Source organism: Melanotaenia boesemani, chromosome 5 (genome assembly GCF_017639745.1).
Source record: "Melanotaenia boesemani isolate fMelBoe1 chromosome 5, fMelBoe1.pri, whole genome shotgun sequence".
Taxonomy (NCBI): Eukaryota; Metazoa; Chordata; class Actinopteri; order Atheriniformes; family Melanotaeniidae; genus Melanotaenia; species Melanotaenia boesemani.
Window position 1 is genome coordinate 15,786,096 of NC_055686.1, and position 14,406 is coordinate 15,800,501.

A 14,406-nucleotide genomic window follows, 5' to 3' on the forward strand; every position below is an offset into this window, starting at 1 on the left:
ATTTGTAAAGACTCATGTACTCACAGCGATGTTAATGATACCATAGTATTTGTAAGTGATAGTAGTTTTATTTTAGTTCCATCAAAACAATCATTTTGCATGAAAGTAAATGGGACTCTAGGTCAGTGCTCAGTGGTTACATTCAATCCAGGCAGGTGGGCTGTTTTTAAAGAAAAAAGAAATAAGCTTACTGGTATTAAAAATCATTTTGTGAAAATATCATTTGAAAATGTGACTTAAAACTAATGAGTTTACTTTGAAGTAATTGAGTGTTTTTTTTTCTCCTTTTTCTTAAATTGTTATTTGCCCTCTAAACAATTTCAAACACGTTTCCTGGTCTTTTCTCTATGTATATAAATATATATAAGTATATATAAGCTGTTGTGGTTCCATCCTCTTTTCTTGGCCTTTTGCAGGTGAAGCACTTTTTTAAACATGATGTTGAATTAAGAAAAACTCCATGTTTGAGAGTGAGTGTTAGTCCTGTTCATAAATGACGACGAAAGGGAAAGTCATTCTGCCTTGTCAGTGTTTTATTTGTATGTTACAAATAAAGGAAAGTTGTTTGACTTAACAAAAGATGCTTGTTTGTCAATTATCTTATGATAGGTGGATGCAATTGTGGCCAATATTGCCACCTGGGGATGAAAGTAAACTTGATTTTTTCCAGAAGGAAAGTTGTAACAATAGCTGCTCACACAACACAAAACCTTTACACAATAAATAAAATATATCACTACAGTAAATACGCCAATACATGGGAATACAGCCAATAAATAGATTAAAAATGTAGCAGTGAAAAAAGTTAATCTCAGTATTACCGATGGAAATTAGCAATCTGATAAATCAAGCATATTTACAGCAATATTGTACGTTCGTTAATATGCATTGTCCCATTCAGTTAATAACAGAACAGGCTGCCTAAGTATTCAATACAAAGGTGTGACTTTCTTTGCCACTAATTTACGTACTGAAAATAAATGTAATTAATTATTGACAATATTGATTACAATTTTCATAAGAGTAAAAAATGGGTTATATAAACAGATGAGACAATAACTCAGTATAATATATATGTTAAAAAAAGATGAAACCAAAAAGAAACCACCTAATTTATGTGTACACATTTTAGATAGGTAAAATTGTGATTTTAAATTGAATCCTTTTTTATATATTTCTTAGCGACATTTTACGATGCTTTTTTTTTAAAAAAAAAAAGGTTTATTTTTTATATATATATATATCATTTTCATTTATAAATTGACCTAATTTTATCATTTAAAAGTTTTTTATTCTTTTCCCATCTTCCCTGGAACTCGGGGTAAGTTTTCCGAGGGGGACTTGATATTGCGTTGCACTGAAACCGGAAGTTGCTGTTATATTTTCTGCAGAAATGCCCTAGCTGAGCTGGTTGAATGGATGTTGTGATGCTCTGAGGTGCCTTTGCTTCGGGCTTTGCTCTAATTTGTACGAGATGACGTAAAACTTTAAGTTTATCTCTTCACGTTTTTGCTCTTGTCTTCCGCCCTTACCCGCCGCTGGTGAGTAAGGACAAAATAGCAGGATGTAGCTAGGCTTACATTAGTTTGTCACCAAGTTATTCATAATATTCAACCTTTTCGTGAGCACAAAACCCTATATCATGTGTTTATAGTTTAAAACGAGTTTCTTCTCTGTTAGCCGTTGGCTTGCTAAATTTTCTGGTCTATTTTTCTAAAACTAAAATTTTTATCTTCCTTAATTATTTGTAGTTCCTTAGTTGCTTAGTAATAACTCAGTCTCAGAGAAAAAAAAAACTTATCAGAGACAAACAGTAAAGGGGAAAAACTGTGGGAATAATACCATAATAATACAATAATATATATATATTTTTAACCTATTAGCTGGTCAGATCACCATGGCAACGAGGATGAAGCTGAAGCTGAAGACTGTGTTCATGCTCTACTTCATGGTCTCCCTGATGGGCCTCATCTATGCACTGATGCAGCTCGGTAAGTTTTAAGTGCACAAAAAAGTCCAGATTTCAGCCATCAAAATAAGTATTAGGCAGTGGCTTTAAAGTGGGATTTCTACATCAAGAAATAACTTTCTTTTTTTAAAAAAGGTTTCATGTACATTGATAACAGTAAAGTCACATAACCTTAATTTTCCAATAACATACACTTTAACATAAAAAGGTTTGGGGTTTTTTAAATTTTGGGAATGCTTTATCTTTGTATTTTTTCTTTTTGGTATTTTCTTTGTGTTTTGATTTGTTTTCTTTAAATAAGTTAAATATTCTCAAAAAACATTCAAATTTACTAAACAATAAATTCTCTGCTTTTATTTTTCTTATTATCTTGCTGAGTTTGGACCATGTAGGAAAATTCTAATATTAAAAAAAAAACAGATGATATTTTGTTTTTCTATGAAGGTTTTTACAATCAGTAGTAATGTAAATACAATTGTTTGCAAAACGTAATAAATTAAAATGATTCCAGTCTTTAATAAAACATTGGAAATCAGATTAAAACATGCAGTCTGTAAATGTTTGAATGCAAGTGAAGGAACTGCTCTGTCTCACACAGGCCAGCGTTGTGACTGCACAGAGCACATCATGCCAAAAGACCGTACCATATCTCATCTTCGGGGCGAGCTACACCATCTTCAGGATCAGATAAAGAAGTTTGAGTCAACAAAACAACCCAAAAAACAGCCACTCAAACCTTCCCTGCCCACAATCTTTGTCATTACTCCTACATATGCGAGGTAGCCTTTCTGTTTCATCTCACCTCTGTCATTTCAAGTCATAATCCAGAACCATAACACCACCATCTGTTTGTGTACAGACTGGTTCAGAAGGCCGAGTTAATCCGTCTGGCCCAGACTTTCCTCCATGTTCCTCAGCTCCACTGGATTGTGGTGGAGGACTCGCCACACAAGACGCCTCTTGTGACTGATCTCCTGATGAAGAGTGGTTTGGTCTACACACATCTACACATGCTCACGGCCAAGGACCGCAAACTAAAGGAGGTAGGTGGGGATCAAAGTCTAAGCAAAATTTTATTCTTTGAGTCATTGTTCTTCATACAGGGTCTGAGTTGTCTTTCTTCGTTTTAGGGCGACCCCAACTGGCTGAAGCCCCGTGGAGTGGAGCAGAGAAACGAGGGCCTGCGATGGCTCAGAGAGGAGAGAAGAGCTCAGCCAGGAGAAGACAACCAGCAGGGAGTGGTTTACTTTGCTGATGACGATAACACATACAGTGTGCAGATATTTGAAGAGGTGAGGAACAGGTTTGTTAGTTTTCAGGATGATTTCTCTGATCTGCTTAATCAAACATCTTCTTGTCTTGGCTCAGATGAGGAGCACCCAGCGAGTTTCAGTGTGGCCGGTGGGGCTGGTTGGTGGGATGAAATATGAAAGGCCCGTTGTTGAAGGAGGAAAGGTAATTGTTTGTTTGTCAACTGGCTGATTATGCTGAAACTTTTTCAAAGATTCAACAAAACAATATGAATTCATATGAGTCCATTCAGATAAAACCCTTTTTAAAAAAGAAGAAAGTTGATGTGGTGCTGGTTTAAATTCATCAGAAGTAATCAGCATAAGCATGATTTCTCAATACCTTTTCACCTCTATTGTAAAGTGCCATTGATAAGGTTCATTCTTGATGGTTTATGATGCTTTGTGTGCGTGTGTGTTTTTTTTAGGTGGTTCGTTTCCACGTCGGCTGGCGGCCCAGTCGTCCCTTCCCGATGGACATGGCTGGCTTTGCTGTTTCCCTCAAACTGGTCCTGGCCAATCCGGAGGCTTGTTTCGATGGAGAGGCACCAATGGGCTTCCTAGAAAGCAGCTTCCTTCAGGGTCTGGTTACCATGGATGAACTGGAGCCCAAAGCCGACAATTGCACTAAAGTAAGTGTGTTAAAGGCAGAGTGTTTCTATGTCTGTAGAGCAGATGGACACCAGTTCCATTTTTTTTAAATTTCAAAAAATCTTGAAGTATTTGTGTTTGACGTCATGTGTGTTTATTGTGTGTAGGTGCTGGTGTGGCACACACGGACAGAGAAACCGAAGATGAAGAGAGAGGAGGCGCTACAGGCGCAGGGACTGGGTTCAGACCCCGCTGTAGAGGTCTGAGAAAAAACACACACTCACAGACACACAGACAGACCCACCCTCACAGTGTAAAGCATCCTCTGCTGTTAAATGCCGCATCTGTGACCATGCGCTATAAATACTGGAAAACAGAAAACATCTGTTGTAAGAGACATTTAAATTCACCTGCTAATGACTGTTTTTCTTTTTAAATTGGGTCAGATAGTAAATGTTACTGTTTTGTATTTTAAACCAGTGCGTGTTTAAGGATTTCTTTATTTATTTTAGCTAGTTTGTCTTTGTTAAGCTGTTATGTGGATAATCATGCAGTTCAAACAGTTAACTGAAGGGGGCGCCGGATCAAAACTTTATAGAGCCACACTGTTGCACAGTTCGTGTTCATGTATGTGTCATTTGTTTTTATTATTATTATGCCACATTTTTGTAACTATGGATGAGGACAACAATAATATAAGTGGTACAGGTAAAGGTATAGACCTTAACAAGGAAGATGTGGCTTTTGATATAATGGCTATGCCTGTGAAGATCTGTTTAGAATGTGTGTATCTGTACATTCACAAAGGTGGATAAATAATATAATTCAAAAGGTAGATATTATGATTATCACCATATCATGCTAAAAATGTAGAATATATTATTATTATTATTTTAATAATAATAATAATAATAATAATAATAATAATCATCATCATCATAAAAAATATGTTATATGGTCAGTTTGTAATAGTACCTGTTATTACTCTTTTTGCATTATTGATTAGTTAAATCTGCTGTGAAACGCTGGGTTGCCTTCAGACCCAGACAAAACAGAGCTCTGGGAATGGAGCTTATTTTTCAGGGACCCAGCAGTTTACTTGATATATATTTTGATAATGGGAAAACCTCTGCCCCTGGGTACCATGAAAAAAGCTGCACTGGTAAATTTAATACAATCCTGGTTCCAAAAATGTTGAGGAGTTGTAAATAACAACAGAATGCAATGATTTGAAAATCTCATAAAAACTTTCTTTATTCCCAATTGAACATAAAAACATATCAGATGCTGAAACTAAGACATGGAAAATATCAGGTCATTTTGAATTTGGTGACATCAACATGTGGTTGGATCAGGGGCAATAAAAGAGAGAATTAAAACTAATCAGGTTAACTCGCAAAAGGTCAGTAACATGGCTGGGTGTATAAGGAGCATTTCAGAGAGGCAGAGCCTCTCAGATATAAAGATGGACCAATCTGCAACTAAGTTTCAACATCTGATTCATAGTTTATTTTCTATTGGTTATGAAATATGGGTTTATTTTACACAGTTCCAGCCTTTTGGGACTTGAAAGTATTAATGTGGACATGATAACAAATAATTAATAATCATAACATTGAGCGTTTTCATATTCATTCAAAAATATTGTAATATAAACATAGGAGAGAAAAAGAAAAAAATCACCTGTTCCAGACATATGTTACCTTTCCATTACATTCATATGTTGAAAAAACTCATGAAAATAATTCAGATTAATGATGTTTAGAAGTATTGTCAGGCTGAGGTAGCGCTTACTCATTTATCTGACAGTAAAAATAGTCGTAACATTAATTGCAGCCCAAACTATGCTGAACAAATAAAAAAAAGAAAGAAGTCGTTGCCTTCCGTTTATGCTGCCATGCACTTGTGATAGAAGGTAAACAGGTAAAACCTAGCAACACTGTACTGCAACACAAGCATGGGATTTAATGGCTAACACTCTGCGTAGTCCTGTTAAATCTTAGAGCTCAGATGTTGGTTTTTGGTGTCAGAGCAAACAACAAGTCAATGTTGTCATTAATGTTTTTATGTTTACTTTGAGGGATCTATTTGAGGGATGTTTAGTGGTCCTAAATAAGGCAAGAGCACTGATGGAGCTCATGCACATGTATGTTCTTTATGTAATAAACAAATACAAAAAGCATTGTCCACTGTGTTACATTTACACATTTTAGTGATCAGAAAAACACTTGAACTTGTCCTAAACAGGCGGGAAACTCTCTGTACTTTTACGTGGGCAGTATTTTAAAGCTGCTGTTGGATTAAAAAAGTTTAAAGTCTAAACTGAACTACTGGAGCTGTGCTTGACTTTCTTCCACAAGATCCTCTAAAGTCAGAGGAGTGAAGATCCGAGTATTATTAAAGCTCAAAGAAGCTGCTTTTTATGAAACTGTACAAACTGCCCGCTTAAGTGTAATTAGTGCCTGTTCTCTGCTGGTGTTCACGTATTTATGACTGTAATTTTGCTCTTTACATTGTACAGTGTGATAATGTCTGTCCCTGGCCTTGAGAATAAACCTACATTATCTTAAACGTGCTTGGTCAGTGCTGTTTTTATTGCTCTAGCTCCCTCTTTACCAGTCCGCAGGCAAAAAGAGGACAATATATTACTGTCCATCCTTTCTGTCTTTCTTCAGGGTGTTTATCTGGTGATTAAAGCATTGGGCTGTTTAGTTCAGACTGTGACTTTACCTTCAGCTTAAACATGATGATATGTTCAGATAGTATTCGTTCCTATCACACCATAAGATAAAGGTCACTGACTGAACAATCTTTAACAGATATGCTAAATGTGTCACATGTAACCTGTGGTGTATACAACATTAAAAGACATTTAATTAAAAATGTATTTTGGAGCAGAGTTAATTTTAGCTTTTTTTTCCCCTCTAGGTACATAAATTGCGATCTTAGCAAACTGTTGGTTGCAGTTTTGTTTTTACAGCCTTAAATAATAATTTATATTCTCATCCCAACTTGTCATCCACCATCAGTCCACTGAGTCCTTTTCTGCTTTTAATTCCTCTTTAAAACCCGTCTTACATAACTTCTCATCTTTTATCTCTTTTTTTTTCTTTTCACCTTCCCAAACTGAAAATTTTACCCCTATATTACACCGTCCCCACACATGTTTATACTGAAAACACAGATTTCTTAGGAGCCGTCGGTGTGAAACGGCTCCAGAAACTCACAGAACCTCTTCCAGGAAAATTGGATGCCAGCCTCAAAGTTTACTGGCAACAAAAAGTAAATTTACAACTGGGAAATTTCCCCACAGATCCTGTTCGACAGATCTGAACATTTCCTTCAGGTTCTTCTTCTTTTTTATTAGTTTGAAGAAGAAAATTATGGAAAATAAAAAAGTTAGAATGTCCCGAGACTATTAAGTCCCTTACTAGCTGTTTATAGTAGGAGAAATTTGGGTTTTGAACAGACATTTTCACACTGCACTTTGATAATTTCCTTCACTTGAATCCCAGCCAACAGCGCATCTGTTTTGTCAGGTGACACCTTAGTTTCGCCTGAGGCAAAGCAATGACTTAACACTTTGTCTGATCTTGTCTGGTCTGTCTGCTCTTCTGCAATTCTACATTTTAAGTGTTTTGGTGACTTTTTTTCTGTAGATTACCTACATTAATCACCCAAACTTGTCACTGCTTGATGGTGACCTTGGCAACCTGCTCCTGATGTCCGGTAGCGTCATCATTGCAGCAGAGGTTTGTACAGGCCTGTTTGACTGACAGTTGTTACACCCTCCCTGCAGGAAAGTCTCCATTAATGACCATATAAAGCCTGTGAGACACTTGGACTGAGAGATGAAAGTGCACTGAGAGGTGAGTGAGACAAGATGATGTCATACAATTAGATGCTCTCCATCTCAGACATTCAAGAACACATTAAAGTCTTTCAGACCCGACTATCTGTGACATGCTTTCAGTCTTGAACAGCACATCATACCAAGTTTTTGATAGCACATTTGCTTTTGTGGCTTCCTGATGTTGATGTGTCATCACAGCATACATGTGCATACATGCACACTAAGGTGTGGGATTTCTGTGCATCCTGACTTGAGAAAGAAAACAACATAGATAATTACTTAATGCACACAGTGAAACAGCTCCCACTCCCTGTCCCGCCCAGTGTTTACTGTCCAAACACCAATGTAGAGGAATTTTTCCAAAGGTCTCACTGAGCGTGATAATTTATCTACCACACAGTCGAGGCCGGAGAGATTCCTCTTAAGTTATGTCTAAAACACGTCCTTCTGAAGGGAGGTGATCTCAGTAAAGATTCAGAACGTGGATCGTGTGCACGTTACGCTTACAACATATCATGTTCATCCCTTCTGTTGTTGTAAGACATGTCAGACTTGAGGTCTCCTTCTAGCTTTACTTGCTGCTCACAGATTTCCATCACACGTCAGACAACATTCAGTAACCAAATTCACTAGTTTTATTTGCATACTTGGATTCAGTCAAGTTTAAATAAAGGAAAAGAAAGCACATTTTATATTCAAGGTGTAAAAAATATAACACCAACAATAAGAAAAAGAAGAATTAAAAAATGTAGAAAGCATGAAAAGTCACATATAAAGAAAAAAAATGTTTAAAAAGAAAAAAAAAGGGAAATTGGGCCTATTAAATGTACATTTGGACCCTAACTGAAAGCTTGTGTATGTAATTACGTAACGGAGATTTAAAGAACCAAGAAAGGATCTTTGTGGGACTCCATATTTAATACTAATTTAATCAAAATCAAAGTTATAAAAAAACCAAAAACATAAAGCTATGTTTGAAAAGCATAACCTCCAAGATCTGAATGATAATAAAGGTGCTGCAGAAAAATCACGTTCAGTTTATTTAAATGAGGCACTGACATCAAGTGTCAGGATAGAAACTTTATCCTGGTAGAAGCAGCAATGATCAGCAAACATGCTGTTTCAGACACAAATTTAATCACTATCCCCCAAACCATGACTCGGGTATTATGTTCTTTTAAGGGATAAACTAAATTGTTTAGAATATTAAGATGTTGAAGAAGCTTTAAAAGGCCTTTTGATAGTATAAATTTTGAATCACAGCAAATTTAATTGTTTGCAGTGTTTAAAAAAATCGCCAATGCTCATTGGCTGATGAAATGTGGAGAAGTCACACCCTTTCTCATTGACCTCAGACATATCTGACTCCAGTCGATCTAATAAATGATGTCACTCAATTTATCTGCAGCGTGTTTGTACATTGACCAGCAGCGGTTACGTGTTCACAGAGTATAATATTTTGTCTAGTGCCAACAAGGTCAAATGTCATTAAAAATAGTTTCTATCTGTATTTTCTTTATGCAAACTGAGTAGAATTTTGAGCAATGTGTGTGTGTTAATATGGGTTTACAACCAGTTTACTGAAGTCATGTAAAGTCTGACTATTTTGCAAAATGATTGTTAATGTCACAAGTGAGTGTTATCGGCTCTGATTTCCAAAACTCCCAGTTCTGTAAACTGTGATAGTACATAAAGCACAAATATCTTATATCGTAGCAAGTGGAAAATAATCAGCTTGTAAATATAAAATCTCACACAAGACTAAACCTCAAGTATTTAGTTGCATCAGTGCCGTGCAGTTTTGAAGACTGGTGTGAGTTTGCATTACTCTTCTTTTTTCTTATTTGTTGGGGATAATAGGTTATGTGTTTTTTAGGTTAAAGTTGAGCCCTGCAGATTTACCATTCTATCAGCTGAGGAGGAGGTTCACTGTTAACGACTGTTAGTTGCTGATAACAGGTTGTTTGCTGCTGGTGGGGAAGATGTTTCCCCGATTACATTTTTTTTTTCTTGTCGAGCATGCCCGAGCACACACCTGAGCATAAGCATTTATATCATAGATTTTAATGCCAAGAATTATCTCTGAGTGTGCAGAAGGACATAAAGAGGAGGGGTGAGTTTGTGAGCAGAAGGAGACAAAGAGTCCTTGATACTGAGAGTGCTTTGCTGTTTGTGCATGTGTGTGTGTTTGCATTGATGATGACCAATGTGCAGGTTTGGGCAGGGCTGTGTGTGACGTTGTTTGTTAGGGACGTATGCAGAGCTGCCAAGCTCTCAGTCATTCACTAACTCGCAGCTGGAAAACACACACAGTGGAGAAGGAGACAGCAGGGCATAAGGTAAGAATGAAACTCTTTCTTTTTTCAGATTAGATTCTTGCAAAAGAAACTTGTTGCTACTTATGTAGACTCAATGATTCCTCTTGTGGAGGCCATATCTATTACAAATTATGTTTAAACACATTTTAGTTTCATTTAAAAACTGCTTTTATTTGCATAAAATAGGAAGGTCGGGATAAAGTTAACAAGCCAACAAAAGCATCAAACATCTGAGTATTTATCTTAGATTATTCTTGTCGATTCTCTTTTCCTCTTATGTAACTGAAGGAGAAAAGTTTTAAGAGTTTCACTGCTTCTGAAAGTCTGTCTCACTGTCTGTCTCCTGCCAACAGCAGGTGTTTTGTCCTTACGGCTACTGTGTCACTAGAGTTTAGCTTCATTTCATATTTGTAAGAACAAATGATCTGCATCCCGTTCCTTCAAACTCTTGTAGGTCATCGGTGACTTTGGTGTCTTTTCTGAAATTTTTGGCCACCATTTTGACTGTGACTTTTTGTAAGAAAGTGTTGCTTTTTAAATAATTTTAAAATTCTAGTTTCAGTTTTTCTTGAAGGGTAATAGTCCACTAAGGACAAATTTACTACTTTATTGGGTCATTAGAGGACAAAAACATCCTCTCCCAAAACAGATGTTTGGGAACTATGAAAGTTTGTCTTAAACGTACTAAAAATGTGTAAAAACATTTATACTTTATATAAACTAAATAACTCAATAAATACTGAAAATAAATAATTTTCTGTTTAATTTTTTTTTCATGAGAACAACGGCATCATGTGATTAAATTGGCATTTATGGGGTTAAAATAACTTGAATAATTATATATTTATTATTTTTTTATTAGGACTAATTTTGATTGAGTGAGCTGAGAAAAAAAAAGTTAAAAAACTATATTGATCTGTAATTTTTATAGCAGTTTTTGGGACTTTATAATTCTTTAATGACCCAAAATAGTTGTAAATTGAAGTGACCAACAAGGGTTAATATTAGAGAATAAACCAACAAGTATCCTGACATTGACAATGAACCATCAATGTGAAGTCATTGATCTTGGCTGCTGTTCACTATCAAAGTTTGACTCTGTTTGTGCATGTCTGTTTGCTTTTAGCTGCAGGAACACTGTGTCTTTGGTTTTGACATCCAGTTATTATCACAGCTCTGATAACATCGACCCTGATCTCTACCCAGTCATACACAGTCAAGCCCTTGTAAGGCTTGCATAGCAGAATTACTGTAAGGTACAGAGCAACAGATCCACGCTGATAATTGTGCAGGTTTTCATGCATACTGTACCCATCATGCTGGGGAATTATCTATCTATGATCTCTCTTTTTTTGCCAACTTTCCTTTGCAAATAGGAGTGACTATGAAATGGTTAAGCCATGTGTGTGTGGAAGAAAGAGGACTTATGAGTGAGGATGAGGGCAGTGTTATATAACGACATTAATCTCTAATCTTTCTTGCCCCTTTCTTCCAGGAGTGACAAGAAAGGATAAAGAAAAGTTCAGAAGTGACAAATACAAAAAGAATAGCGCAAAGAGAAGATGACGATTGGCAAGAACTCCAGGAAAAGCTCAGTCCGAAGCTCCATCCGGGCTCCAAAGTTCATGGACAAATCCAGCGGTTTCTATGGTCGCCTTGATGAACCTGAGACAGCCACAGAGGGCGTAGAGGTGAGAGGGAATGAAGAGGAGAATAGGGTCGATGATAGGAGCAGAGAAGGGGAAGTTGTGAGCAGCTCGCCTCTTACTGTTACACACAACTCGGGGGCAGATGAAGAAGTGTTTGACTTCACTGATGGGATGATGGAGGATGATGGAGAGACTCTCCTGCACAGGAAGCCCAGCCGCCTCAGCAGTAGGTGGAGAAGGAGCTCCAGGAGGAGGCAGAAAGAGGGGAAGGCTGAGGATAAACAAACCCAAGATGACTCCTCCATCCTGGAGGACAACAGGATGAAAATCGAGGTAGAACTGAAGAAGATGGAGGAAGAAAACGAGAAAGCGGGCATAGGGAAGGAGCCCACTCTTATTCATTTCCCTGTTCGTGAGGATGCAGATGACCAAGTCCTAATCAGAGATAAGAAGAGAGGAAGAGAAGAGGAGGGGGAAGAAGAGAGAAAGATGAAAAGGGAGCAAGAAGAAGGGATGAAGATGGTGAAAAAGAACACTGTAAAGAATTATCGCAAGGTAGGATGCTGCCTGTCTCTTTAAATGAACTAACTTCTGCTTTCTGCTGCATTTATTTACATAGATTCCATGTTTGGTTTCACTCCACCTGGTTAGACTTTCGGTCCCACAGGGTTACATAACTGAGTGCTCAGCATATGTGGAAAGGAGGGTAAAGTTCTGTCTAATCATCCTCTACATAGTACACACTGGGTTATTAATCACCATGGAAACTTTTCATATCACCTTAATAAAAGACCTGCACCAGGGTCAAAGTACAGCAGCCACCGGTGCATGTCACCAACACATTAAGTAGCCTGTGACAGGATTTTCCTTTACGTCACTTTTAATGACATGAGGAATTAATCTGGAGCAGGGTTTGTAGATTGTGGGACTGTGTGTACCTTCACCTGTTCTACACGCCATGAAGATTTCATGCTTCGAAAGAAACACACTCACTCAGAGGTGGCATTCCTGCAGGTCCTATATCGTGTTCTTTGATCAGTGGAATGAAACAGGGCAGCTCTGACCTCCTCACTAAACCAACAGCATTAAAACATTCCTCTGCTGTTAATCAGCGCAGCCTGTGGGCCTCAGTGGGATCAGAAGGTCACAATGACCACAACCACTGCAGAAGTAGCTTTTGCTCATATCCCAAAGTTTTAGTCTTTTTTAGCTAGTTTTTTCCCCCCAAACAGGTGCTGGTTGAGTATTCCTAAGTGGCTCAAAGTCACCGGTTACTATAGCAGCAGGCTTTAATTGGATGTTAAATGTTCTGAGTCATTGCAAATTTCCTTGGAAACAGCTGTGTAATTCTTCACCACCTCCAAAGACAATAGTCAGCGTGTTCACCAAACACGGAAATGCTATTCCAGTAAAATTCAGCAGTAACCTAAGCTGCTGGGGGAGATTTCAGTCAGTCCACAAACAGAGATATGCATATGCAAAACAAAAAGCACACAGTGCAACATAATCAGTACCAAGAACTAAACTAAAACAAGCAAAAACAACATGGTTCATGGGGAACCTTTCAAATTAAAGTAGAGGACCACGTCTTAGAGAGAGTTAAAATAAAGAAGTGATTTTAGTTCTGCATCAGTGCTAACCTTCACCTTCCTCTTCCCCTGCAGGCTTTTGACCGAGCGTTTCGTCGCGGCTGGGAGGCCTTCATCGCCAACCTCTACAGCGTCACCCTCACACCTGTGACATCCTCATCACCACCTTCATCTTCGCCTTCGTTGAAGAAGAGGCATCAGCATGACTCAGTGTTAGCTGAGTTTCAGTAAAAATGGATCACCACATGGACAATTCAAATTGTTTTTATTATCTAATGTGATGAAAACAGGGTAACGTTGTGTTTTCCCTGCTGCTGAATAATGATGGACAATCCATGTATGATATTTAAAGTGCCTTTACATGATATGCGTGTGATAAGAGGCCTCCGATGCATTAATTATTTATGTTGGTTACAAAGTCGTAATTATGCAATATGGCATTTATGTTGTGGTGCACTTTAGTCTGCACAAGATGGTATTAACAAACTGGTGGAGCCAAGCGTTGGGTTTGCAATGAAGTCTATGAGAAAGGCTTGAGAAGCAGTCTTTACAGTTTGTGACTGAGCTCAGCAGCTCCTGGCTCCTTTCTTCTTAGTTTTTTAGATCACTTTACATCTGATCCACTGTCATGAGCATGTTGTGCGTCTCTGCTTCTTTTTGGTTGACAGTATGAAACAGCTGAAGTGTTGATGTATAACCAAAAGGAGGATTTCAAGACAGCTATGACTGATCAGTGGCTTTCTTTTTAACTTTGGAAATCTTAATGTTTCTTTCTGCTTATCAGTGAAACTGATTACTGGTTATCTGTCTGGCAGCTTGTTGGTGATCAGCTGAGGTTAAAGACTTCGGTCGCAACCCTGCCCATCCATTCAGTATTTAGACATTATTATTCTGATTCATAATGGCTTGCATAGATATTTATAGTAGTATTTATCTAAAACTGTATTGCAAATTTATGTTTTTGCCCCCCCCCCCCCCTCCTCTTCATCTGACCACATGCACATGAAAGACATGGATTTTTCAAGTTCATGCCCGAATGCAAGAGGTACTACAGCCTGAATTAGAAATAAATTATTATTGGATAGAAATGATTACTTTTTTTTAACAATAAAACTGTTTGACATGATCCTTCATGTGTTGTCATCCAA

General features: G+C 37.5%; 2 protein-coding genes across 2 annotated transcripts; both read left to right on the top strand.

The window, feature by feature from the left end:
• The first annotated feature begins 1,363 nt into the window (after nucleotides 1–1,363).
• Nucleotides 1,364–6,420, top strand: b3gat3 (beta-1,3-glucuronyltransferase 3 (glucuronosyltransferase I)). The gene is made up of 8 exons (XM_041984534.1): nucleotides 1,364–1,541; nucleotides 1,884–1,991; nucleotides 2,568–2,748; nucleotides 2,829–3,012; nucleotides 3,100–3,261; nucleotides 3,338–3,424; nucleotides 3,687–3,890; nucleotides 4,017–6,420. Exons 2-8 carry the CDS (start codon nucleotides 1,898–1,900, stop codon nucleotides 4,113–4,115), a joined length of 1,011 nt encoding a protein of 336 aa, XP_041840468.1. The 5' UTR covers nucleotides 1,364–1,541; nucleotides 1,884–1,897; the 3' UTR covers nucleotides 4,116–6,420.
• Nucleotides 6,421–9,887: 3,467 nt separating this feature from the next.
• On the top strand, nucleotides 9,888–14,384 carry sb:cb1058 (uncharacterized protein LOC394209 homolog). Its single transcript, XM_041984535.1, has 3 exons — nucleotides 9,888–10,041; nucleotides 11,516–12,224; nucleotides 13,334–14,384. Exons 2-3 carry the CDS (start codon nucleotides 11,583–11,585, stop codon nucleotides 13,487–13,489), a joined length of 798 nt encoding a protein of 265 aa, XP_041840469.1. The 5' UTR covers nucleotides 9,888–10,041; nucleotides 11,516–11,582; the 3' UTR covers nucleotides 13,490–14,384.
• Nucleotides 14,385–14,406: the final 22 nt, after the last annotated feature.

Bases quoted from the DNA above. Each gene is read 5' to 3' on its own strand.
- sb:cb1058 (XM_041984535.1), top strand. From the start codon at position 11,583: ATGACGATTGGCAAGAACTCCAGGAAAAGCTCAGTCCGAAGCTCCATC. The intron at 12,225-13,333 runs GTAGGATGCTGC...CTTCCCCTGCAG, and splicing joins CTGTAAAGAATTATCGCAAG to GCTTTTGACCGAGCGTTTCG.
- b3gat3 (XM_041984534.1), top strand. From the start codon at position 1,898: ATGGCAACGAGGATGAAGCTGAAGCTGAAGACTGTGTTCATGCTCTAC. The intron at 2,749-2,828 runs GTAGCCTTTCTG...GTTTGTGTACAG, and splicing joins ATTACTCCTACATATGCGAG to ACTGGTTCAGAAGGCCGAGT. The intron at 3,891-4,016 runs GTAAGTGTGTTA...TATTGTGTGTAG, and splicing joins AAGCCGACAATTGCACTAAA to GTGCTGGTGTGGCACACACG.